The 26,439-nt window shown below is 46.7% G+C and overlaps 1 protein-coding gene and 1 non-coding gene across 3 annotated transcripts; one reads left to right on the top strand and one right to left on the bottom strand.

Moving 5' to 3' along the window:
• Positions 1–485: 485 nt before the first annotated feature.
• TRNASTOP-UCA (transfer RNA opal suppressor (anticodon UCA)) lies at positions 486–572 on the bottom strand. Its single transcript has one exon. It is a non-coding gene; the product is annotated as a tRNA-Sec (tRNA).
• Positions 573–770: 198 nt separating this feature from the next.
• On the top strand, positions 771–26,439 carry LOC142563990 (uncharacterized). 2 transcript variants are annotated; one of them, XM_075674770.1, is made up of 11 exons: positions 771–1,991; positions 6,984–7,428; positions 10,698–10,835; positions 12,725–12,855; positions 16,965–17,087; positions 18,628–18,750; positions 19,043–19,332; positions 19,939–20,239; positions 22,460–22,753; positions 23,640–23,855; positions 24,574–26,439. In XM_075674770.1, exons 1-11 carry the CDS (start codon positions 1,083–1,085, stop codon positions 24,679–24,681), a joined length of 3,078 nt encoding a protein of 1,025 aa, XP_075530885.1. In that variant the 5' UTR covers positions 771–1,082; the 3' UTR covers positions 24,682–26,439. The 2 variants fall into 2 exon arrangements, with proteins under 2 accessions (XP_075530885.1, XP_075530884.1); XM_075674769.1 differs by having other exon boundaries at positions 12,722–12,855.

Below are 26,439 nucleotides of genomic sequence, written 5' to 3'. Positions count from 1 at the left end.
CAGAGCTAGTACGTACGCACTCACACCTACACCTGAAATATACGTGTTTCTGCGTTTCTAGTGCAGTAGCAATGGTTTTAGTAAACAAAATAAACTGCCCAGAGCTCTATGCATTATGAAGTATGCACATAAAAAAAGAGTGCGTAACTGTCTGCACTAGCTGCCAGTGCCACGCAAGAACACGTATAACCTAGGAAGTTATGAATGCATATATACTGTGAATAATCACTTTTCAGTATTTTCTCGTAATTAAGTCTGAAACTCGGTGGTCTGAACATAACGTTTCTGAATTGAACTACAGAACCGACATACATTTTTAAACATTACGGGAAGCCGACAACTCGCCCAGTCTGCCGTCCTTCTTCAGAACCGAGATGTCGACTGAGACTCGTAAGTGAAAGAAAAAAAAGATGCACTGCTACTTTCTCCCATAGTGCCGTTGTCAGATAGTAATGTAGTTAGTCTCGCGCAGCTGCAAAAGGAAACGCCCAGAAGGTGGAATCGAACCACTCTGACGTCAATCAGCTACGGGTTTGAAGCCCGCACCCCGGACCACCGAGGCTCGTCTGGGCGAATATCATTAGTTTGATCCGTCTTATATACCCATAATACACAAACGCACCAATGGTACTGGTGGTTCTCTCGGTTACTACAAAATTTGAAACTAAGCCCAAGATTTGACGTAAATCAAGACAAACCACCATGCGTAAAACTGTATGCTGCACGCATCTGTATATTTAAATTCAATTAATGACACCATATTGTTGGTTAATTACGTATAATGTCTCGAGGCGCGAATTCGTTAATCGCTGACAGCGCCCCCTGCCGCGCCAAGTTGGCGCTCGGGTCGTTTCGTGAAGAACGAACGGCGCAGCAACTGCGTCATGGCGGATGTTCGCGCTGACCTCGGTAAAATAGCAGAACGCGTACGGTTTTCGGCATCGACTCCCAGGACCCGTTTCTCCGTGCCGGCGGCCCGCAAGATAAGTGCGCTTCATTAATTGGCGCAACGAGCGGCGAGCGCGACAGTTTTACAAACGATATAGGTGTCATACGAGTCAGGCGCCCGTCGGAGCGCCAAGATGGCGGACGCAGACCTACAACAACAAAACCTCATGGTAGTTGGCGCGAGCGCGGGCGAAGGCGAAAGCTCCGTGGTCGCCGACGGCAAATTGGACGGCGACGCGGTCCCGGCGGTGTCGGCCGACGTTTCGACCGCTGACATCCTGCAGCAGGCGTTCCAGGAGGCGTCGGCGGGAGGCGAGTACGATGATCAGGTGTCGTACGCGCCCGACGACAGCGTCGCCGTGGGGCTGCAGCACGGCGGCGACGAAGAGGAGCTGCCGGACGGCATCCTGCGCCAGGAGGTCGGCGAAGACGCCCAGATCTCCGACAAGGCGGCGCTCCTCGGCGTCGTCGACGGGGAGGCGGCCGCCGAGGCCCACGATCCCGCCACCGTCAACAGCTCGGCGGGAGGCGACGTGTCTCCCGCCGCCGTGCTCGCGGCGCAGGACCTGGCGGCGGATGCCGCGGAAGACGCCGAAGGAGCCGCGCCCGTCGAAGCCGCCGAGAACGGAGAGCTGCCCGAGAACGGCGGCGGGGTCGGCGGCGGCGAGCAAGTCGCCGAGGCCGAGGAAGCGACACCGATGGCGGTTGACGCCGAGCCGTCGACCGCTCCGCAGCAGCAGCAGCAGCAGCAGGACGAGGACATGGTGGCTGCGGCGGACGAGCAGTCGCCCGCCACCGCCGCCGCGGAGGACGAGAACGACGCCTCGGCCGCGCCCAGTGTCGCAGACGACGAAGAGAGCGCCGATGCCCCCGTCACGATCCAGCCGGCCGCCTCGGCCACTTCGCAGAAGCAGAGCTCCGCGCCGCTGGGATCGTCGGAGAACCCGATACAGATCATCCAGCAGGGCAACACGTACCACTCGACCCAGGTGCTGTCCCCGGAGCAGCTTCAGCAGATCGCCCACGTGCTGCAGCAACAGCAGGTGAATACGGGGTCCCGTGCGGTGGTGCTTCGTTTTTCCCGCGCTGGCCGTGTTGTGTGGGAGGCTGCCTTGCGGTGGCCCTCTGGGCAGCCGAGTTGGAAGAAAAGGACGTCCGTGCGCGTCTGTGTGCACTGTTCTTGCGTGTTCTACCGCGGCGTTAGAATTTGGGATGCGCCGCGCTTGGTTTGAGCGCTCGCATACGTGCAGGTTCATTCATTCGCCTGCGTTGTACGTGCTTGGTTCACCATTGCTGTCGTGCACACGTTACTACTCCACGTGTCAAAACGGAGGTGTTCAGGGGAGGAGGGGATAGGGAGGCTGTGGTCCTCTGAAATGAGCCGAAGGATCAAGTCAGCACAGTTGCCATTCATTGTGGCAGTGTGAACACGAACTGAAACAAACTGGGAGCCGCAGCAGCACACATAGCCAGCTGGTGCCATTGAAATGCTATTGACTGAGCCCGCTAACATTCTAATGTCACACTGAATCATCACGTTTTTCTTTAGGCATCTGTGGTGACCTTTAGGCATTCTTTTACGTCAGCACTACGAAAAGGTCTTGCGGTTCATGCTGCAAGCGTTAGTTATCTGCACATCTGGGTATTTAACAATTTATAAATCTATCGTTGACACTAGTGCTATGCAAAGCGATGTCACCAAAGTTGACAAAACTGCTTACCTAAGCCATTTCATCGTACATGATCAGCAGAGCATATTGAATATTATTGTAGGCACATCTGCTGACCAAGAAGTACGGTTTGTACTGCTGCTGTGGTCAGCATGATTTTTTAAAATTTTCGATCGAGTGTTTCTAATTTCTGCTTCTTTTGCGATCATCAGCCTTTGTAAGGCTGTTGTCGTGGTGACTGCCTCTAGGACGCCTGCTGTGTTAACCAAGCGCGTTCTGTACTTGCACATTTCTCCATCTGGCACTAGTCAAATCCTCTGCCACTCCAGACTTCATTCCTCTTATTTTGGCGTTCATTCGCTTGCTTTGATAAACCACTGGTAATCTTTTCTACACACCTCAGCACTTTCCTTGTTCCAGTTCTTTCTGTTCATCAGAATCGCACATTTCTCCTAGCTGTCTGTGTGACCTGCGCTGTTTCGATGCACTGCATATACATATATACATGTGCACTGCGGATGAATTGCAAAAAGGATTTGGGACCTTAACTGAGAAACTATAAGAGTAAGATTGAAGATTAATACACTTACGACCAAGCTTATGTTCAATAGCCTCACAAGGGAACACGAATTCATGATAGCCAATCAGCCTCTAGAGTCTGTGCAGGAGCGCTTTTATCTAGGTCAACTGTTCACAGGGGACCCTGATCATGAGACAGAAATTTACATAAGAATGACAATAAATGGTTTGAAGTGCATGTGGCAGGCATTACCAAATCCTACTGGGATCATACCACTGTCGTCGGTAAAGAAAATCATACAATCATTGCATTATACAGGTGCTAACGTATCGGACAGAAAATTTGAGGTTAACAGTGAAGCTCAAGAACGAGTTAAGGACCACGCAAAGTGCAATGGGACAAGAAATATTGGGCGTAGTTTTAAAAGACGGGAAGAGAGTGGCGTGGACCAGTGAGCAAACGGGGATAGCTGACATTCTAGTTGACATTAAGTGGAAAAAAAAATATAGAGCTGCACAAGCAATGTAATGCGTAGGGCAGATAACCGGTGGACCATTAGAGTGACAGAATGGGCGCCAAAAGAGGGGAAGTGTGTTCGAGGATGGCAGGAAATTAGGAAATTTGTAGGTGCAAGTTGGCATTAGGTAGCACAAGAAAGGGTAACTGGAGATCATTGGGAGAGGCCTTCATGATGCAGTGCATATAAAATATTAGCTGATAGTTATGATGATAATGATATACACATTAGAACATATGACGCTACTATTCTTTCCAATGAGTAAAACTCCGTCTGCTACCTCTGCTGATGTGTAATGTTGATTTATTGCTGGTGAAATGGGGCATGCACTGAATCCAGTCATGGTACTAGACAAAACTCTCTGCAAAAGTTTACTTCTACAAGAAAACTTTACAATTATCGACCCTTTATTGCAGTTCCGCCTTACTGATGCATTGTTCAGTGCTGGGTGACAAGTTTCCTTAGTATTCCTGCCAGCATACGTTATTTGAAGCTGCAGACAGTGAAAAGATGCTGAGAGTCTGTATGTTATCTGCGTTTTTATCTGACATACCGGCTTATCCCTGTCTAGGTGTTTTTTTTTTTTTCCCCCTACTGTACATGGCATTGTCTCCTTTCTTTATTAGCATATGGCTTATAGCTTGTCGATGGCACTTCCTCCTGTGAGCTTGCATCCTGAGCCATATAGCTCAGTCTAATGTTTTTGCCTGGCTGTTCTTCAATGTGCCTTGCATTAGTGTGTTCGCGCGATCGTCCCCAATATTCACAGGCTAGGTTTCAATGTTGGATGGTGGTTGCACCAAAATTAACAATGACAACTGTTCGTTAAGCACTCCAGTTGGCAAGAACGCATGCCCTTATCAATTTGAAGTGCAGAAGTTCTGGAGAGTTGCATCTTGCGTGAAGAATTGATAAGCTGTAGCTGAGGTGAAGCAAGTGACATGTTGACAGACTGCACATTTGAGAGTATGGACGGAGAGAAAGGAAAGAAAATACTGCGTGAGGCGATCCCTGGACTTTGTTGTCTCCTCGAGTGGATAGTGAGCCTAAAGGGAAAGTGCGTACGACTACACTCGCGGACAACCTTCTGTGACAATGAAGGAAAAGCTACGGAGGCAAAATGTGCACAAGTAAAAGCCCGTCTGAAAAATTTTTCCCCCATTTTAATTTGCGATATTTTAAGCTGGACAAGAGAAAGCATAAACACCTTATTTTTAACAGCAAAATAAGACAAACAACACCACCGAATGTCAAATTTGACTTATCTTTCTGGTTTTCCATTTTTCGTTGGGCCAAGTGCGAAACCCAAAGCGCTGTCAAACTCTGCTGGATTACTTAGTGTGGTAACACTTGCGGAAGCTCCGTCCCCCGTAACTTTCACTCGATTGCCCTGTCCATGAGTACTAAGGGAGCAGATTGATCGAGTAAAATAACATGATCAGAAAATTTGTACACTATTGATATAGAGCAGAAGAAATTTGGAAACATCAGGAGGTGGTTTCTCTTCATGATGGTGCTGGCAATGTGGTTGTTTAAAAATGAAACTTAACTGACGCTGTTTGAATAGTAGCTACACCATCTGCACGATTCCTACACTACTGCAGACACATTGCATTATGGAACCACTGGAGCTCCATGACCTGACTCGACTGTTACGCACTATCTTGTCACAGGATTCACAATAGTAATAGATCCTGTATGTTACTGCATTTTAGTGCAGTCTGGATTTTTCCTGTGGCTCTCAGTGCCCAAGCGCTGTATTTTGTTTGACCACAAAGTGAAGTTGGCAAGCCGGTCTGATTCTGGTTGGCATGCATTGTTTTAGCTCAGCACAGAAAATGACTGATCGGGAAAGCGCGTGGCCGCAAATGCTGACACATCCTTTCCTTTCTTTATCTTTTTTTTTCTTGTCTTGTGCTTGAGCATAGAATTGCTCTTGTTCATTGGGCAGGAGTACATCGAGCATTTCTACCACAGTGGCAGTTCCAGAGGCATTTGGTCCGGTTTTTAGCTTGAATGTGCTCATGTTCCAGAGTTATGGGACGCTGGTTAGCATTACGACAAATTCAGGCAAACGGTTGTCAGTTCAGACACCGATTCGTAGCAATTGCTATGAACGGGTGGATGTCTCACTTTCCCTTTATTAAGTGTGTCAGTTCTGCAGAGTGTTTTTGAGGCTGGCCGTCAGTTTGTGTAAAACAACATAACACACAAGCAAAAGCTGACTACTGCGAGCTTATTGCTCATATTCATGGAACCATTTCTTATGCATGAGCAGGGGTCTGACAGATACCTTGCGTGTGTGTTTTCTACACATTTGACTTCATATGTATACAGAATGTCAGTTTTACCTAAATAGGTAAATGAAAATTGGATTGCAATGTAGAGCACTTCCAGGGCCTAATGTGAAAGGAGCTCAGGACAACAGCTCGTGGCTAGATGTCACACGATGTAGCTGTGTCATGGGTCATTACTAAAGGAGAACTGCGGGGCATTGAGACGTTTGTTGAGATTGTGAGTTGAATTCGCAACTCTCGATTCATTGGTACTGTGGTCACGCATCTATAAAATTGGCACTCCTGGGTGCCAGTTGTTCGGTCCGCTGGGTTGTCTTCGGTTTTTGCCATGGCTTGGTCTTCTTATACAGGTTCACTGGGGTTGAGGATAAGGGCGAGTTGGTATTGCATCCTAAAACTGGTACAGCAGAACATAGAAAGGAAGAAACAAGTTGGAAGTCAGTGCTCTGTTCTTTCACCTGGCCGGCTTGGCTTGTTTCTTCCTATGTTGCGCTGTACCAGTTGTAGACTTCTTATACAGGGTGTTAATATAGCAGGCAAAGAGAGAACAGAAAGGATTGGAGGGTAAAGATGTGTTACCGATGGCTGCAGCTGAAATTAAAATGCCAAATCGAAGTGCCCTGCAGACGTGATGAACGTGTAGCTTCAGGTGTTTTACAGTAGTGAAGTGGATATCAATGAAAAGCAAGCTGTTAATTAGTATATCAGACAATGAGGGTGATGTGTGCAATTTACTGTCAAATAGCAGTCAAGCACTGAGCAGGTATCATTCAGAGACTTGGACAGGCGTTTCTCGGTCAGCCTAGTTCAGGTCATGGCATGGGGTTTGATTTTAATTGTTTACTTCCGTGCCCCAAAACACTGCACTCACCTTCTGATTTACTGCATTATTTACTGCACAGAGTGGCTGGTCTGTCGTGACAATATTTATGAGACGCCACTTGGACGGACAATTGATACATAACGAAAGTCAACTTGGAACAGAGTGGTAACGAATTCAGCATTGAATTCTCCCTGATCGCTTCACGCAGGTGAATAGAGCCATCCAGAATGGCGGCTCGGCTGTGGTGTTCAACCCGCAGACCAACACCCGCATCATCTATCGGGTCATCTACCCATCGGAACTGGGCTCCAAGCAGACGACTTCGAGGCCTACAGCGACCAGGGGTCGGGGCTCATACTCGGGCCGGGGAAGGGGTCGGCCGCGTGGCCGGGGCCTCGCCAGGCGGGTCGTGGAAGAAGACGACCCGCGTAGCGACGGGCCTGAGCTCTCGCGCGAGGAGAAGGAGGAGAAGAAGAAGCATCGGCCACGCACACGCTCGGGCAGAATCTCCAAGCCGCCCTCATACATGGTGAAGGACTACAAGCGCATCCACCATCTGGATTTCGACGATGAGCCGTACGACGACTCAGACGGTGGCTACTCTGACTACCAGGTCAGCGACGACGAGGATCGCAGCCGGCGTTCCTTCACCGGTGAGTCGTTGGCTGGCGTTGTCGAAAGGATCTCCACGGGATTGGAGACATCATTTTGCAGCGGTGCCATAATTAGTGCTACTTGGGGAATCCCATTCTGGGACAGGCGTTATTGTGCACATCAACTTTGGCAAGCATTCAGCGCCTGAACCAGCCAAACTGTACTTAACAAAAAGGAATCGTCATGCCAGCTACTTGATCTACAGCGGTCACAATGAGTGCTACTCATGAGCTTGTTCTAGGACAGGCGTCATTAGGGGCATCAGTTATTGCGAGTGCCCAGTGTTCTAAAGAAGTCGGAGAGGATACAGCAGAATGAATTGTCAGTTGTCTTCAGCTCTTCATAGCAAAGCAGTTTAATGTGAGAGGCAGCAGATTGTACATGTCTACCACACGCTTTGGTCTAGTGTTGCAACAGTCACCGTATGTTGGCAAATCTTATGCAGGTTATTGCAAACCTACGCCAGCAAGCAAGTCTTGCGCTAGATTAGATGCTTGCAAATGCAGAAACCAGAGCTGCTACAGTCGGTGAAAATGGGAGTGGGAATTCTGTATGTGCAAGTACTGCATTTATGAAAAAGCGTGGCTTGAAATCACCATGTGAAACAGGCTTACATCAGAATAACAGAATTGAATGGACCTGTTGCATTTTTGTACCGGACAGCTAAACATCGCCTGCAGTAGTGGTATTTATTGTTGCATCATAATCGGTTTGTGGTTTATATGCAAGCACTGTCATATATACTGCCGGGCACTGTTGTATATTCACTCGGCATCCTCACTCACTGCATCTGTCAAGCTTAAGCACTGACCAGTTACCGTTATGGCCACTGACTAGGTATTACTATAGAGCATTGTGGGCTATATTATTTGATGCTTTGCTGTTTATATAAAGTAGTCTTCATTTATTTTCTTTATTCTAGGCATTTTTGCCTTATTCCAGCTATTTGAGCACATCATTTACAGTGAAATAGTCAAATACCTTGATTCGATCGGATTCTTCACACCCTCGCAGCATGGTTTTAGAAATGGATGCTCATGTATTACGCAGCTAGTCAAATTTCAACATTACATTTCACATTCTTTAGACAGTAATTCCCAAGTAGAAGCAGTGTTCCTTTATTTCCACCATGCTACATAACCTATTAGAATTTGCAATGATTTCAGTAAACATAAACATTAAAGTTATTAAATGGATAAAAAGTTACTTTACTTTAACGGTCGCCAACAAAGTGTAGTTCTTAACGGCTCAAAATCATTGAAGTAATCGTGACGTCTGGTGCACCACAAGGGAGTGTATTAAGGCTGCTGTTCTTAATTTATATTAATAGCATCGTTTAAGATATCACCTCTGCCATTAAGTTATTTGCAGATGACTGCGTAGTGCTTACGATAATCAAATCACGGAGAGGTGCCAATACTTTGTAGAGAGACTTTCGCACAGTATCGCTGTGGTGTCAACAGTGGAAAATGGGCCTAAATGTCTGGAAATGTTGCTGTGTATCATTCACCAACCACATCTATAAATTAGAAACAAGCTACACCATTAACAATTCAATAATTAGCAGCGAGTTTGACTATAAGTATCATGGTGTCTACTTTTCTGACAGCCTTAAGTGGAATAAGCACATAGAAGTTACAGTGACAAGGGTGAGTATGATGTTATATTTTGTACGAAGGAATTTCAAGCAGGCTTCACCAACCATAAAACAAACACTTTACTTTTTGTATGTAAGATCCATTCTATATTATGCTTATGTAATTCGGGACCCTCATCAGCAGTACCTAATCAATAGACTGGATAAAGGGCAAAATCAAGCAGTTAGATTTGTAAAAATTAATTATAATTAATTTTCAAGTATTTCTGAAATAAAAAGTATGTTTGGATGGGAGCCATTAACAATAAGAAGGCAGAAACTTCAGCTTAAATTTTTTCATGATATTTATTATAATAATAATGCTATTAATCCCCACGAATACCTCTCAGAACTGACCTCGCTTCATCGAGATAATTCACGAAAAATATTTGAATACCCGTTCAAAACGCACCCTTTTGGTAGTTCGTTCTTCGTAAGAACTATACAAGAATTGAACCGGCTCCCAGACAATATCGTTAACAAAACTAATACTGAACTCTTTTTCTCTGGCCTACAATAAGATCGACACCAATAATGTTGACATGAATAGAATTATTCTTCCGAAGTGTCTGTATTGTTTAAGATGTATGTTTGTCGTAATGCTTGCATATTTGTATATGTTGCATAATTTGCATGTTTCTGTTCTTTTATTACGTATCTTGTGCAACAATCTATTACTATAATTGTGTTGTGATACATGTCCCCCCCCTGCCCTACGCAATGCCTTGTGGTGATGTAGGTTAAGTGTAAATAAATCAACATCATGAAAAACAGCTCTAGCTACAAGACCACATGAATACAGACAACACAGGTGCTACCAACTCTCTTTTTATTTTAAAAAAATAAACGTTACACGAATAAGGCGGGAAATTTTTAGATGGATGCTAAAGAGAAAGATTAACTCCATTACGACGTAGAAGGTAATGTTTAAATACTGTATTTGCATTAGTTTTGCAGTCAATGTTTTGTCTACTACAGAAGAGAATGTGAGAGCCAAGCTTACGTTTCTTGAATTTCAGGCCAAACCTAACCTACGCCAGTCGCGACATCAGGAATTTCAAAAGTGTTCTCGTATTGAGGCCGCTGTGGCATAGCAGTAGTTCTAGAAACTTGCAGAGTTCCGTCTCTGATTCGTTTAAAATGCAGTAGTCAACATTTATTGATAAATAATTAACTAGGCCTGAGCAGACAGCCTCAAAATCTATGCCATCACAGCGCACTCATGCGGGAAACCGTCACGGCTAGTCTTTTGTTTCTGCATCTTTTCTGGCTTAAACCACCTCTCACAGTCGTAGCGCCTTTATTTTTTTTTTTCTTCAGTATTAGGGTTATTAAAGTTTACCAGTACAGCTCAACTTAATTTTCTCTTTAGTGTCCTTCTAAAGATGGCCAATGACTGTAACTCTGTATATATTTATTTTCCTTCAATCAGTCAAAAGTTGATAGTCAGCATCTGTGTTGTCCATTAGCCTGTGCTTCAACAGCTGGCAACTGTTTGTTGTAATGTTAATGCTCAAGTCAACTAGCCCAACTTTCTGCTCTCAATCTGGGCATCTGTAGGCTGCAGTTTTAAGAATTAGTTAACTCTTTGCTTGCGAGCACAGCATGATAACATGGACTCTCCTGTCGCAGGTTATGGCGGGAGGCCGCGAAACTTCAAATGTCCAACCTGTTCCAAGTCCTACATAGGCCGTGGTGGGCTCTGCAGGCATCTCAGGCTGTACCCGGACCACGGAAACCCTTCAGATGTTGACGAAATGGTCGCCCAAGGTAAAGCAGTGATTTCACTCCCATCAGATGCAGCAGCAGCTGGACACTGAAGCTTCTTTCGCACTTGAAAGCAACACTCGTATTGCATTCTTTTGGGCACTATAAAAAGTCGTCAGGTATGTAGAATGGGGCAAACAGACCAGATGACGGCAGAAAAAGCCGACAGGGTCCAGATGGGAGCTCTTTGATTCAACCCCTCATGATTGAACATCTTTTTTAAATCAAAAACTTTCTTTGCCTCTTTTCCCACTTCTTGGCAGGTGGTGGATGCTGCCTTACACAGCAGGCCAGTCCTGGAGGTAATGGGAACTGTGGCTCGGGCCAATCAAGGTCATTAGACTCAAGAGTGGAGATGCGAATTCTAATTCATACAAAATAATAAATCAGTCCTACGAAAGCCCGCTAGATCGAGGAAGGCTCATGGAAAGAAAAAATTGTCATTCGCCCGACTAGCGTAAAGCTACAGTGGAACCTGTATTTGTGGGCATCCACAGAACTCATTTGCTATATTCAACGTCCCTGTGCTTCAAGTTATTAATTCGACCTCTAGAGACTAGCCTCCTTGTCCGCTCGGGACGGTAGAGCAACTGCCCCTGATAGGCGTCAGTTCCAGATTCGACCCCTGGACCAGGAGAAATGTTTTTTCTTCATCTGCCAAGCTTTCTTTCTGATAAACCCGTACGACTTTTCCTTTGTAGCTTTGCACTACGGTCAGGTGGATGGCAGTTTTTCCTTTTCGCATACGAAGTGCAACTGAAGTGAGCACTGAATGTGGAGGAGGCAGAGGGTCGAAAGAAGGCGTCGAATGAAGCAGGAATGCCTTCGATTTAGCGGCAAAGTGGGGTTTAGAACACGTGCGCAAGTTGGTTCGCAGACGCAGTCTAGTGACAGTGGATGAGCCCCAAGGAGTGCGGGGGACATTTTCCCCAAAATACGAAGCAAAGTTGTGTTTATGCATGGTGAGAATGGCTTGGAAAGCAAATGCGCACATGCTCATGTAAATGCAAAGCCAGGCAGCGGTGATATGCAGTCGCGAAACAGCATTGGTGCGTGCCCATATTGTTCACGGGTGGAAACAAACTTCTACAAGCAACACTTCGTTCAGGATGAGGTTTGCTCGGTGTATAAGCGTGTGCAATAGGCTGGTTTCTGTCGGGACATATTTGCGGTGTAAAATATTTCTGCGGCATGAGTTTACATTGCTCTAGGCATTTTTTGGCGAAGATATGCCCATCTTTGTTCGCGCACTGTACTTGGGAATGGTTGCTAAAAGAGAACTGCGTTTCTCGCAGACACCCACAGGGAACTTTGCTTAAAACCAGTTCCCACCGACCTTTTAGATTTTTTTCTCGAAGGCACGTGGTGCACACTTTGGTTGATGCTAAAAACACTGGCTTAGCAGGGAAAATTATTTTTAAAGACGCGGGGCTTCTTTTTTTTTTTTTAAGGTTTTCAGTAGGCCATTGCAAATACGTATCGTGTGAGCAGACGAGGGGGAACTGAGAACAAGACATCCAAGACCACTCCTGTCGTCTTCCTCTCATGTTGTGCGTACAGTGCAGTTGACTGTGAAAGGCAACACATGAATGTGGAGCATGCGTGAATTTTTTGCCTCTCTCGAGTCTACATTTTTGAAGCACAAGTCGCATGCTTTTGCAGCGCGCTACTTGTGCTGCTTTCCATACCTCCGTGCAGTGCATTGACATAGCTTCAGTCAGCACTTGCGACTGTAGCACCAGCACAGTGAACACCGTGCATTAGAGTGTGTTCCCTTTAACTATGGGCCGCGCCGTTAATGCCGACCAACCAGCCCCGTGAACCGTGCTAGCAACGTGTTTCGGTGAGCACCGCTAATGCTGAGACGTCTTTTTCTGACGAAATTGCAGCAGGGGAGAGCACCACTACCACGGACACACCTCCGACGAGCGGCACCAACAACCCGGCCATGTACATGGCGGCACCACAGCGGGGCCGGTACGCCGACCTGGCCTCCATGCGGCGGAAAGCTCGGCTCAGAGAGGTGGGCGGGGCTTGCTTAGGGCGCAGAGCAGTATGTGCGCAGCTGGTCCAAATCAGACCAGAATAAGTGGGGGAAAAAAAAAATGTATATATATATATATATATATATATATATATATATATATATATATATATATATATATAATTTTTTTGTAGCCATCATCATCATCATCATCATCATCAGCCTAGTTACGCCCACTGCAGGGCAAAGGCCTCTCCCATACTTCTCCAACTACCCCGGTCATGTACTAATTGTGGCCATGTTGTCCCTGCTAACGTCTTAATGTCATCCGCCCACCTAACTTTCTGCCGCCCCCTGCTACGCATCCCTTCCCTTGGAATCCAGTCCGTAACCCTTAGTGACCATCGGTTATCTTCCCTCCTCATTACATGTCCGGCCCATGCCCATTTCTTTTTCTTGATTTCAACTAAGATGTCGTTTACCCGCGTTTGTTGCCTCACCCAATCTGCTCTTTTCTTATCCCTTAACGTCACACCCATCATTCTTCTTTCCATAGCTCGTTGCGTCGTCCTCAATTTCAGCAGAACCCTTTTCGTAAGTCTCCAGGTTTCTGCCCCATATGTGAGTACTGGTAACACACAGCTGTTATACACTTTCCTTTTGAGGGATAGTGGCAACCTGCTGTTCATGATTTGAGAATGCCTGCCAAACGCACCCCAGCCCATTCTTATTCTTCTGGTTATTTCAGTCTCATGATCCGGATCCGTGGTCACTACCTGCCCTAAGTAGATGTAGTCCCTTACCCCTTCCAGTGCTTCGCTACCTATCGTAAACTGCTGTTCTCTTCCGAGCCTGTTAAACATTACTTTAGTTTTCTGCAGATTAATTTTCAGACCCACCCTTCTGCTTTGCCTCTCCAGGTCAGTGAGCATGCATTGCAATTGGTCTCCTGAGTTACTAAGCAAGGCAATATCATCAGCGAATCGCAAGTTGCTAAGGTATTCTCCATCAACTTTTATCCCCAATTCTTCCCACTCCAGGCCTCTGAATACCTCCTGTAAACATGCTGTGAATAGCATTGGAGATATCGTATCTCCCTGTCTGACGCCTTTCTTTATAGGGATTTTGTTGCTTTCTTTGTGGAGGACTACGGTGGCTGTGGAGCCGCTATAGATATCTTCCAGTATCTTTACATATGGCTCATCTACACCCTGATTCCGTAATGCCTCCATGACTGCTGAGGTTTCGACTGAATCAAACGCTTTCTCGTAACCAATGAAAGCTATATATAACGGTTGGTTATATTCTGCACATTTCTCTATCACTTGATTGATAGTGTGAATATGGTCTATTGTTGAGTAGCCTTTACGGAATCCTGCCTGGTCCTTTGGTTGACAGAAGTCTAAGGTGTACCTGATTCTATTTGCGATTACCTTAGTAAATACTTTGTAGGCAACGGACAGTAAGCTGATCGGTCTATAATTTTTCAAGTCTTTGGCGTCCCCTTTCTTATGGATTAGGATTATGTTAGCGTTCTTCCAAGATTCCGGTACGCTCGAGGTTATGAGGCATTGCGTATACAGGGTGGCCAGTTTCTCTAGAACAATCTGACCACCATCCTTCAACAAATCTGCTGTTACCTGATCCTCCCCGGCTGCCTTCCCCCTTTGCATAGCTCCTAAGGCTTTCTTTACTTCTTCTGGCGTTACCTGTGGGATTTCGAATTCCTCTAGGCTATTCTCTCTTCCACTATCGTCGTGGGTGCCACTGGTACTGTATAAATCTCTATAGAACTCCTCAGCCACTTGAACTATCTCATCCATATTAGTAACGATATTGCCGGCTTTGTCTCTTAACGCACACATCTGATTCTTGCCTATTCCTAGTTTCTTCTTCACTGTTTTTAGGCTTCCTCCGTTCCTGAGAGCCTGTTCAATTCTATCCATATTATAGTTCCTGATGTCCGCTGTCTTACGCTTGTTGATTAACTTAGAAAGTTCTGCCAGTTCTATTCTAGCTGTAGGGTTAGAGGCTTTCATACATTGGCGTTTCTTGATCAGATCTTTCGTCTCCTGCGATAGCTTACTGGTTTCCTGTCTAACGGAGTTACCACCGACTTCTATTGCGCACTCCTTAATGGTTCCCATGAGATAGTCGTTCATTGCTTCAACACTAAGGCCCTCTTCCTGAGTTAAAGCCGAATACCTGTTCTGTAACTTGATCCGGAATTCCTCTAGTTTCCCTCTTACCGCTAATTCATTGATTGGCTTCTTGTGTACCAGTTTCTTCCGTTCCCTCCTCAAGTCTAGGCTAATTCGAGTTCTTACCATCCTATGGTCACTGCAGCGTACCTTGCCGAGTACGTCTACATCTTGTATGATGCCAGGGTTCGCGCAGAGTATGAAGTCGATTTCATTTCTAGTCTCGCCATTCGGGCTCCTCCACGTCCACTTTCGACTAACCCGCTTGCGGAAAAAGGTGTTCATTATCCGCATATTATTCTGTTCTGCAAACTCTACTAATAATTCTCCTCTGCTATTCCTAGAGCCTATGCCGTATTCCCCCACTGACTTGTCTCCAGCCTGCTTCTTGCCTACCCTGGCATTGAAGTCGCCCATCAGTATAGTGTATTTTGTTTTGACTTTACCCATCGCCGATTCCACGTCTTCATAAAAGCTTTCGACTTCCTGGTCATCATGACTGCATGTAGGGGCATAGACTTGTACTACCTTCAATTGGTACCTCTTATTAAGTTTCACAACAAGACCTGCCACCCTCTCGTTAATGCTATAGAATTCCTGTATGTTACCAGCTATTTCCTTATTAATCAGGAATCCGACTCCTAGTTCTCGCCTCTCCGTTAAGCCCCGGTAACACAGTACATGCCCGCTTTTTAGCACTGTATATGCTTCTTTTGTCCTCCTAACCTCACTGAGCCCTATTATATCCCATTTACTACCCTCTAATTCCTCCAATAATACTGCTAGACTCGCCTCACCAGATAGCGTTCTAACGTTAAACGTTGCCAGGTTCAGATTCCAATGGCGGCCTGTCCGGAGCCAGGTATTCTTAGCACCCTCTGCAGCGTTACAGATCTGACCGCCGCCGTGGTCAGTTGCTTCGCGGCTGCTGGGGACTGAGGGCCGGGGTTTGATTGAGTATTAGTAAATAAACCTTGTACGATACCAAGAAATCTTGGCTTATCTCTCAAGGTAAGCCAGAAAAGACGCAAGAACAAAAGCCAGGTGGGGATGTCGCACCACATGTTTGAGCTTCCAGACGTATCCCGCAACAAGATGGTAAAAATTTACATTCATTTGGTGCAGTAGAAGATGTGCATTTGAATTTTTTACCTTGCAATTGAACCGTACAGCAGTCTGGCAATGATGACAAAATGAAATGCAATTGCGTTGTCATTGTGCACAGTGTACATGATTCTATTATCGCTTGTGCATCTCAGAGGTCAGCCCAAGTTAATATCTGCAGGAATTTTTTTCGTTTGTGCTAGTTTTGTCGCATGAATAAAAAATTGTGGGCACAATGCAGTGGTGACATTCTTGCTGCAGCATTGTGTGCCAGAGCATACGCACTAGAGAGAGACGATCGTTGTTCTTTGCAAATTTTTGAAAGAGCACACGAAATGTCATGTGTGGGAGGAAAGGACTGGCAGGCTTACGAACTCTGCAATGTTCTGCTGCATACATTTCCCAAGCTAAGCTGTGGGTGCACGCTTGGTTCTGGAGCAGACGACACGGCAGCGATCCTAAAGTCCCGCACGTCTTGACGTCACACTAGCCATTAGGGTGCTTAGAGGCAGCAGTTTCAAGTTGAAATTTTGGAATTTTATGTGCACCAAAAGTGCAGTTTTCTTGTGCTTAAAACCATACCGGTGCTTCAACCCTCAGTTATGATGATAAGCTCAGAATAACTGGACAACTATGTCGCGGCTCCCTTTAAGACATGGGACTTGCATCATCCTTCAATGTGTTCACATGAGTCGTGCCTCTGCACTAAGGCCCTGTGATGAGAGAAGCGCGACAGAAGTTTTACTTGTGCACTGTAAGGCAGCAGCAGTGAAAAATACCAGCTGGACTGATCTTGCACATTGTTACGGCCCGGTTCTCACCTGTGGCTTCCTTGTGCTGCAGGTGACCAAAGCTTGTCGAGAGGAGGAGCTGATGGAAGTGGTCCTACCACGGCTTGCGGACTCTGTGTCTCTCTGGGAGTTCCTGCTCACCAAGTGCGAAAAGGGAGACCCACCTCAGCTACAGGTAAGCGATGACTTGGCACCACGATGGTTGAAAGAGCCCCCACGGCACTCCATAAACGTGGTCAAGAAACTTTCTCGGTCACGAGACAACGGGGCAAATGTTTGCGTGTGAGGTGGTTCCAGTGCAGCACAGGACCTACAGTTTCATTAAGAACATCACCCGCCCTTTTATTTGACTTCCAGAGATCTGTAATACTTTGCATGTATTGCCATACATACTGGCGTAATGAACACACTTTCTTCAAAAAATAAACTAAGCAAAGTTGGAGGGTGCATTTGTTATGCGGGGACAAGTTTCTGTTTCAGAAGATTGAAAAGTAAGATGGTATGGATTTGAAAAATGCATTAGCTAACTTATCTTTGTGGTAAAAGTACACGTATATTATTTGCAAACCATAACAGCGTTTTTATTGCACTCAACTCCGCATTGAAACCACCAGACCTGTCATCCTGGTCGCTGGCCTCTTCATCCACATCATGGATCCACAACACCTCGTCCTTGCAGCCGCTTTCGGCGACTTGCCATTATCGCAAGCGTCACATTGAAGCATTGCTTTTTGACACCTGTTGTTTTGACAAGCACGCTGCGTGCTCTCTTTCCTCAACTGCCCTGCTTATCGGCACGTCAAAGTTTATGGGTGTCTGATCAGCGTTTCCGCTTTGTGCGCAGATAAACTCTCTGTGCCGTAGCAGGCATGTAACTCGACTTGGGGCCCATCGCACACAGCGAAGCCAGAGATGGGCAGAAAAACGGGCAACAGTCACGCGAGTTTGACACTACGCCCAAGTGTGCTCACTATACCGACCAAGGGCCGGTTGCCCCTTCTTCCCTTGTACTCTCCCGTGCGCCGCACCTGGCCGCGCCATTTGACAGTGCATGTCAGAGTGAAGTCAGAGCAAAGTCGGTAAACTGCACAAAGGGGCTGTTGCAGAGTCCCAGTTGCATTTCTCTCTCTCTCTCTCTCTCTCTCTCTCTCTCTCTCTCTCTCTCTCTCTCTCTCTCGTCTGCGAGGTGCCTTTGCACCGGCACTGGCGGTCAGCATGCAGTAACAGGCTTAGCTTTATCACGGTCTCTCCGTCGGGCGCCCAAGCCACCGGGGGAAAACAAAAATTTGTAATATTCAAGAGCAAAGTTGGGGGCACATTTATTATACAGGTGTGTTCATTATGAGGGTATATAAGGGATACCCCAGTCACACTGCGCCTTCTGATTTGCAGTCCAGACCGATCCGGATGGAATTTTTTGGTTGCAATTTGCTCCCTTTGTCAGCCTGTGCAAAAGAGCCAATCGCACTCGTGAAATTCAATCCCAATTGAGCTCGACTGCGATCTAAAGTCGCCCACATGACGGCTGTATCATTCGTACGGGCACCCGAGTGCAAAGAAAGCCTAACTTTTAAAAAGCTTGCCTGTGGGGAATTTCCTTTGGCCCATGTGGTGAAGTTGGGTTGCTGAATGTGTGGCATCTTCATGTAAATGCCGGTCTTGACAGTGCGTCTGGCAGTCATAACTCATCTGAGTTTTAATGTGTCTCTCCACAGATTCCAGAAATGCTGATCCAGCTGGAAGAGGTCCTCCGGGAGATGCGGGCATTGAGCCAGGAGAGCCTGGTGCCTGTCGAGCCTGGTGAGGAGGCTGCTCACGCAGGCAACCAACTCATGAAGGTGTGCCCCCCGCTTGCTTGCTACCAAAAAATATATATATATATTACTGTGACCACAGTTGAAAACATGAAAATGAGTTTGCTGTGGCAGAATCAAGAAATCGGCAATGGGGAAGAAGATTCGTGAAAGAGAACATTTTAGGGGTGTGCGAATATCGGTGAATTGAATCAAATGGAGAACATTCAAGTAATTCAATTTGCAAATCAGGTATCTACAATTAGATTTTTCGGATATTTGATACATTTGGTGTGGAGATACGTGCAATGCTGCCCTTTCGTTCTGGCACGTACAGATCGAGGACGAGAGCGTGGCCCAGGCGATCGGCATCTCCACCGGCCTGTATGCAATCCGCGAGGAGGAGGTGGTCACGAAGGTGGTGCCCGTTGCCCGCAAGCGGCCGCGCGCTGAGAGCGAGAGCAGCCTGAGCCAGCCGGCCAGCACCACAGACACCGCGGTCGCCGGTGCAGGTGGGGGCGTGGAGTTTGTCACGCCCGAGGAGATGGTGGCCGCGCTGCACGGCGAGCCTCTGCCGCCGAACAAGCGGATACGACTGGACGACGAAGACGCCTTCGTTGTGCTCACGTTAGTAACTCGTACCTGCCAACTCTGCAGAATTTTTCTTCGTGTTTACGAATTCCGGCTTGCCCTAGATTTTACTAATGTTGCGTCAAGTTTTACGAAAAATAAACTCGGTTTGAGGAAATGTTTTAGAAATGGTGAAAGGCGAGGGTGGCCTATGATTGCAAAAGGATGCATGCAAAAGAGAAGTACCTGCACTGCCATCTTGTTGCAGCACAAAGTGCCACATGTCGGAAGGGTACCTTCTTTGAGTAGGTTTATTTAGACAAACTCCCGAAGCAGGCAAAATTGGCAGCAACAAACTCTCTGATAAATTCACTGATCTGGAAACAATGTTGTTAGGTCTCTGCTGTTTCAAGTTTGTCGCTGCTTGCGCGCTGCGTCTAAAGTTATACCATTGTTAATAAAGTGGGTGTGTATCCAAGAAGAGGTGTGTGTTCAGAGCAAACTTAGGTACGTCCTTACAACAGTTGAAAGTCCAGCAAGTTTCCTGGCTGCCTGATTTCATCCTTAAACTTTATTTATTTTTTACTGCTGGAAATTGTGGAACCTTGTCCGACGTGTAGCAATGTTGGAAAATGTGTACATGACGGACCACTAACCGCACAGCGGCAGCGGGGTGGAGAGCGAGGCGGCCAAGGTGGACGGCATCATTGAGGCGACGCTGAACAGCGACAGCCTCTCCGAAAACATGCTCGAAAACCTCGAGTTTGCCGGCCTGCCCGTGTCGGACGAGGCCGTGACGAACGGTAACGACGAGGATGCCCAGTCTGCGGCCCCCGCGTCCGTCACGGCGGTCACCGCCGCAGCCACGGCGACGCCTGTGACGACCGCGGTCAGGGCAACGATGAGCGGCCACACGGAGACCTTTCAGTTCGTCCAGCAGGCTGGCAAGTCGCAGCTGCACAAGGTGAACTTTTGGGGACTCCTGCCTGCCAACTCTTGGGGTTCTGTCTAAAGTGCTCTGTACCATTAGAGCGTATTTACATGTGTAGTCTACTCCTGTTAATTTGACTTTGGTTAATTCGACTAGCCACTTGATTGGAACGCAGTGGGAAGTCCTGGCGAGAAACCATACATGGGGCGCTATCGAAGGAAAACTCGTTTAGTTCGAACGCAAAAGCTTGCGGCTTCAATCAATTCCACCCCCACCGGCACCTCCTCGTACGAGCAGTGGTTACTAAAAGACTGAAAACACAGATTCATGAGACGGCACTACTGCTTACGTAGGCGTGAGAACGTAAGGATATTTCGGCCACCCACATGGGATTCAGTTTCTTGGTTCCCCGTACGGGGGCCTTGTTCACAAACTGCGAGGAAAGCTTCCATATGGGTAGCCGAAACGTCATTACATTTTCAGTTATCTTGGTCGGTGTATCTTTTTGCGCTTCTTCAACATTTATGTGTATTGGTTTTTTAATACTGTTTGAATTCGTCTGCCAGGAGCTCGTTAGACAGAGCATCTGCCAGTGTTGTAGCCTTAGATGGGCAGGGAAATCGTCATGAAATTCATTATACCATTGGGTAAAGGTTTCTTCCCCTTGTGCAAGTGATCCTATGCATATCATGGCAAATATTATGTACAGTAGTAATTGACTTAGCCCAATAAGCGTGTTTGTTTCTTGAAATTTTCTCATGTGGTGTTGTCACTTGCATCGAGCAGTTTGCCCTTACCATGACACTGCTCTTTGTCGAGGGCTGTTACACGTGGTATGTTAATGAAGTGAACAAACAAACAAATAATTCAAGAATGAACTTATTGTGGTAATTTTTCTAGAGGAAGAAGGCATGCGAACCAAGGGTAAGTCTCAAAGTAAGTTGACTTTTGGCGACACCTTTGCTTTCGTTTTAAGAGACTCTGCGATAAACTCTTCTCATCCAAGAGGATGGCGCTTTGCAAGTGGTTTGGGATCACTTTATAAGATATTTTGAAGGAGTACCGGTGTAATATTTTTGACTATTCATTTTCCGCATTGACCTCTTCCGTGCACACTCTATCGTCCTGAATTCTCGCCAAAAAAATGGCAAAATTTCTTAGAATGTTTTTACGAAAAGTATGCAGACAGTGTTTAAGGGTTTATGTGTTCAAGTTCTTAACCATTATTGCAAATCAGAAGCTTAACAGCAGTATGCCGTATACCATGCGATGCTCACTCCTGGAAGGCGATCTCAGTGCATAGAAAATATTGACGTCTTCTTCACTCAATGAGGAGCACACCTCCATCTTTGGAAGTTCTTGACTCATTGCTGAAATCAGCGTTTCTTTTTTTTTTCTGAAGAAGCTCTAACTGCCAGAACAAACTCGCTCCTGCTTGCAATGTCCCACAAATTCTGTGCTGCCATCTGCCAGGAGCACGACAAAGCATTGAGACGAACCAGCTCGTTTGTGGCATTGCTGGAAAATGAAGAAGTACCGTCGGCAAGCTGGGCTGGTCCTTGGCAGTTTCTTACCAGAAATGTGTGGACGAACCCAGCTCGTCCAAGGCACTGGAGGGGTTAGATAATGGCCCAGGACCTCTAAACCGCAGAAGAATACTGGCAAGCAGCAGATCACCCTAAATAATTTAATATGATAGCTTTTCTACAGCCAGTTTTGGTTTTGTTTACCGGGAGGTTACTGTGCCGTGATGTCACGGTATAGAAGGCGGTTAGGTGGAAGCAGCACATTGCAATGTTTTAACACTCCCTCCGGCTCACACGGTTGCCTGCTATGCTGCTACATCGACCGTCACAATGAGTAACAGCATAGGAGGCGACCGAACGAACCAGGGTGAGTGTCAAAGCATCGCAGTCATAATGTCCTGCTCCAACGTGATCACCTTCTACGTAGACACGTAATGAACTGTCGAGTTTGTCACAAATGGGTTCGACGGCACATGAACTTTATTGTAGGACACTTGTATTGTGTCAGCATTCATATTTATTTTGTTGTCACTGCTCTTGCCATAGTACTGTCGGTACATTTGAGTGACTACAAAGGCAGTGCCTCTTGTAGGGGGCACCGTCCTTTGTCAAGCCTTCCTTCAAGCTTTCAGTCGATTCTCCCAACGTCATCCCAATGTCTGTGTTGAATGAATTTCTTCTGATTAATTCGTGCAAGCATGCATCAATTCAATCTCCAAATCTTCAGGTGCAGATCCTGCCCGGCCAGTCGCTGCTAAACCGCAACTTTGTCCGTGTGGTGACCTCGTCCGAGAGCTCCCCGCCGCCACCAGCGGCAGAGGTGTCACCAGCTGCAGCAGCACCGGTCACCATTGCCAAACAGGAGTCGGCGACTCCCCCCGAAGCTACAGAAGCAGCCGATGCCATGCTTCCAGCCGAGCCAGAAGAGGAGCCGCAAGCCACAGCAATAAGCCAAAAGCAGGCGGATGTGCAGGTCGTCGAGAGCCATGGCAACGATGACTCTCAGCACGAGATCACCCAGGTCAGCCACGGTTGTCTTAATGGAGTTGGGACTTGGCTGGACGGTGCGAGAACTGTCACCAGATGCGAATGACTGGTGATGGAAAATAATGGATTTGCCAGAAAATAAGTGCGCAGCAAGTGTAAAAAAAAACACCTTGCCAATGTGTTGTTGAATGCACGTATGCTGCATGTGGCCTGTACTTCAACCACTGTCATGTTGTAGCTACACTTAGACAAGTGCATGCACTAAATGTCTGTCATCTGTCTTGATAAACAGGCATTGACCATGCTCCGACAGTCGAATGATGACAGGTTTTTTTTTTGCTAAAGTCGTTATTTAGCCCTTTGCTAAATTGATTGGTGCCCTCGGTACACACATTGAACGTGGAGTTGGCGCCATTTAAACCTGCTTGATGATGTTGAGTGACAAAAATTTTTAACAACAACCAGATAAGCTGTTCGAGAACGTGTCACTATTTTTGAAGAAGTTCTGGACATGCGAGGTACACATACGTTTCTGAAATTCTGGACGGGCCAAACATCCAAATGCAGCCTTAACAATTCAGCAGCTTGGCTTAGCTTGTCGTGTGGCTTGGCTTGTCCCATGGCTTGGGCACGGTTGGTAGCATCTTTCACTACTTTTGGTTTTGAGGTGGTGCTGGCAACGTGTCAAAGCAGAAGCATCGCACTCTGCTCATCTCAGTAGCCAAAGTAGCATATCGCCATGCAGAAGGAGTCTGGAATACCAGTTGTCCTTGTACATTATCTTTACAGGGTGAGCAACAGTGCTGCAAAGCTGTCCGAATTAATCAAGCATGTCCGAATTATTGATCGGTGGCTGCACTCTTCCCTTCCTGCCTTCTGCACTGCTTTACGCTGTGGTTGCTGCATGCCTCAACGTGCAGGTGGTCTGTGCGGAAGACGGGGAGGCCGTCAACGGCACCGCCATGGCAACGCAGCCCGTCATACGGCAATACATGCTCCCCGACGGCCAGATCGTGAGCGCCTACGAGGACGCTGAGGGCAGCCTGGTGCAGCTGGAGACGCCAGAGGAAGAGCAGACGACGGCGCTGGGCAACGTGGTCATCGTGCAGAACCCCGACGGGACCACCACACTCCAAGTGGGTCGTCTCGGCAATTCGTTATAACTCGTTTTGGGAGCTAGAGTGAAATCTCAATGGTCGCAGCTGATGTGAATTTCGTGTTGCAGCTAAAATGCAAGGGAGCTTGTTAATTTTACTGGTTACAATGCTGAAAACTTGTAGAAAGGCATTCCGAGCGTCGATTTCAAGTTCCTGCAAGTCTTGTTCTAGGATAGACAGAGCAATAAACTTGGTCTTGCAAGATTCGTTGGGTCAGTCTGAAGAACTGGCGATATTTCACAAAATTTTCCTGAAACCTAAGTAAAGGAAATGCATAAAATTAGAACCAAATCAGAGTAACAAAAATGGACCTCATATTTGAAGTAAGTGCATAATTTACACGTGAAAGATTTCAACAATATAACTGTGATTTTAAAAAATGAGAAGTAAAAGATGTCATGATTTACAACTTTACAGCGCACTTGAAAAAAAAGCATGAAAAAGATTACATAAATGAAGCATTGATATGTATATGTCAGCGCTTTGTGTGTGTCCTCTTTCTTTTCTTTTTTTTTCAAGTGCACTGCTAAATCATGAATTACCAACCAGCTTATCAGTACCTGTTGCTGAAACACTGATTATTGAAATGCTTCTCTACTCTCTTCGGGGGTCATCAAATCTGTGTGTCGCCAGAAGTGACCTATTGCACCCGACTCGGTACACCGTAAACAGCGATTCCGTTTGCCCCTCTTCCCAGGTGCCCAGCGATGGCAGCATCCCCATCGAAACAGTGCAGGCACTGTTAGCCATGGACCAGTCGGCCATGGTGGTTCACACACAAGACGAAGGCATCGAGACGGCTTGAGTTGGATTGGCTTTGGACTGAGGCTGTAGGTGCCATGCAGGTGCGAAACGGAACTTGCCCAACACCAGATCTGTGCCCCGAGAAGTGCGAGCAGGCCATTATTTCGAAGTTGCACCAGCCGACGGCGGGCTTGCAGTCCGGGGGAAGGAGGTGTTTTCGGCGCAAACTGCTCATCGCACCATGTTGCCGTGGTTACAGTGCCGTGCAATGAACTGCGCATACGACACTGGTGTTGCGTTGCCGCATTGAACATTCGAGTGCACAGTGGCTACTATGCGTCAGGGTGATGCACATCTTGTTATATCCTTTTCTTTCCCCCCCTCCTTTTTAGTGCTTCCCTATGAAAGCAGTGGCTATTGTTACTGCTGGCCAAAACATTTGTGACCGAGAAGAGAAGTTATTTTTTGGTTAACATAATTTTTGAGTTATTTTTAAAGTGACTATTTTTCTTGTGTGTGTTTATATACAAAAGCACTCGTTGGGTCTTGTTTCGGTCAGTGTAAATGGCTGGCAAGTGATCACCGGCTGCAAGGACTAAAATGTAATTTAATGCTTGTTGTCAAGGGAAGTGTAGCAGTGCATTACATAAGGCAATGGCTGTAGATACTAGCCAGGCTCGCGTTTTTTTTTTCCTTCTTTTTCTCTCTGCTACATTGCACCTTTACAAAGACAGCGAACGCACGCCTGTACAAAGGTTTCGTCAGCTTTGCGTGTTTTTTGTGTGTTCTGCCAGAGTGTTGGCCAGGTACGGCCCCGAAGAAAAAAAAAGGGTTTTTGCCCAGTCTTCTTGTGGCTTGTGGATTGATTTCTCCCCCCGACTGTCACGCGTCTCCATATTCACATGTACAGTCCACTCATTAATCAGCATGGTTTACTACGATGACGTTGCAGACCGAGCAAATTCGTAGCCGGTCCACCGAGCCTGTCGAAGCACACACGTCGACTGCCTCCTTATATATTCATTTGCTTTTTCTTTTTTTTTTCTCTCTCTCTCTCTTGTGGACATAGTTTGCATAAGTTTGATGTATATAACCAGTTCAGCACTACTACTGCGGCGCTTCAAACTGCTGTAGCGAAGTACGACAGCGCCGTCGGAATGCAGGGAGCGGCAAGTCGCAGAAGCAGTAGTTCTACGACAACGCGATTTTTTTTTCTCTGCCCTGGCAAGTACAATTTGAGTGTCTAGTGCGTTGCGAAGCAAAAAAAAAAAGCGCGAATGGCATGGACAGGACGTTGTAAAACCTTGCGAGTTTCGAGTTTGGCGGCGCGACGCATGTGCGCAAGTGGACGAAGTCGGCAATGCCAAGATACGCGCAGTGGGCGGCTCGATCGGCGCGGTTGGCTCCAGTTTTTTTTTTTCTAGAATAAAGCCGTCATGCGGAGCTTGTACATAAGCCCAGTGCTTTGAGCACTTTTCATTTACTCCTCTCTACACATATTGCCTGGTCTTGCCCGACAAATGGGCAGGCCTCGCCCGGCTCTTATGTTATACACTGTGGTACTTGTGCTTTGCCACGGAGCGCATGGAGCAAGTAGTGGCCCCTTTCATTGTCAGGCTTGAAGTGAAAAAGCGGTCTGTACACTTGACATTGTCTTCTTTTTTTTTATGTCAAGGCTCTGTGGGACCTGCACTATTATATCGGTCTTGTAGATACCAGAGAAAAATTTAAGCCGAGTCACCTTCTTTGCTCTGTGGTTTTGTCTCTGAAAGTGATGTCTTTTGGATAGAATGAATAAAATGTTCTTTGGACCAGATAA

This window comes from Dermacentor variabilis, chromosome 11, assembly GCF_050947875.1.
Source record: "Dermacentor variabilis isolate Ectoservices chromosome 11, ASM5094787v1, whole genome shotgun sequence".
NCBI lineage: Eukaryota > Metazoa > Arthropoda > Arachnida > Ixodida > Ixodidae > Dermacentor > Dermacentor variabilis.
This window is presented reverse-complemented; position numbering and strand designations above follow the sequence as displayed.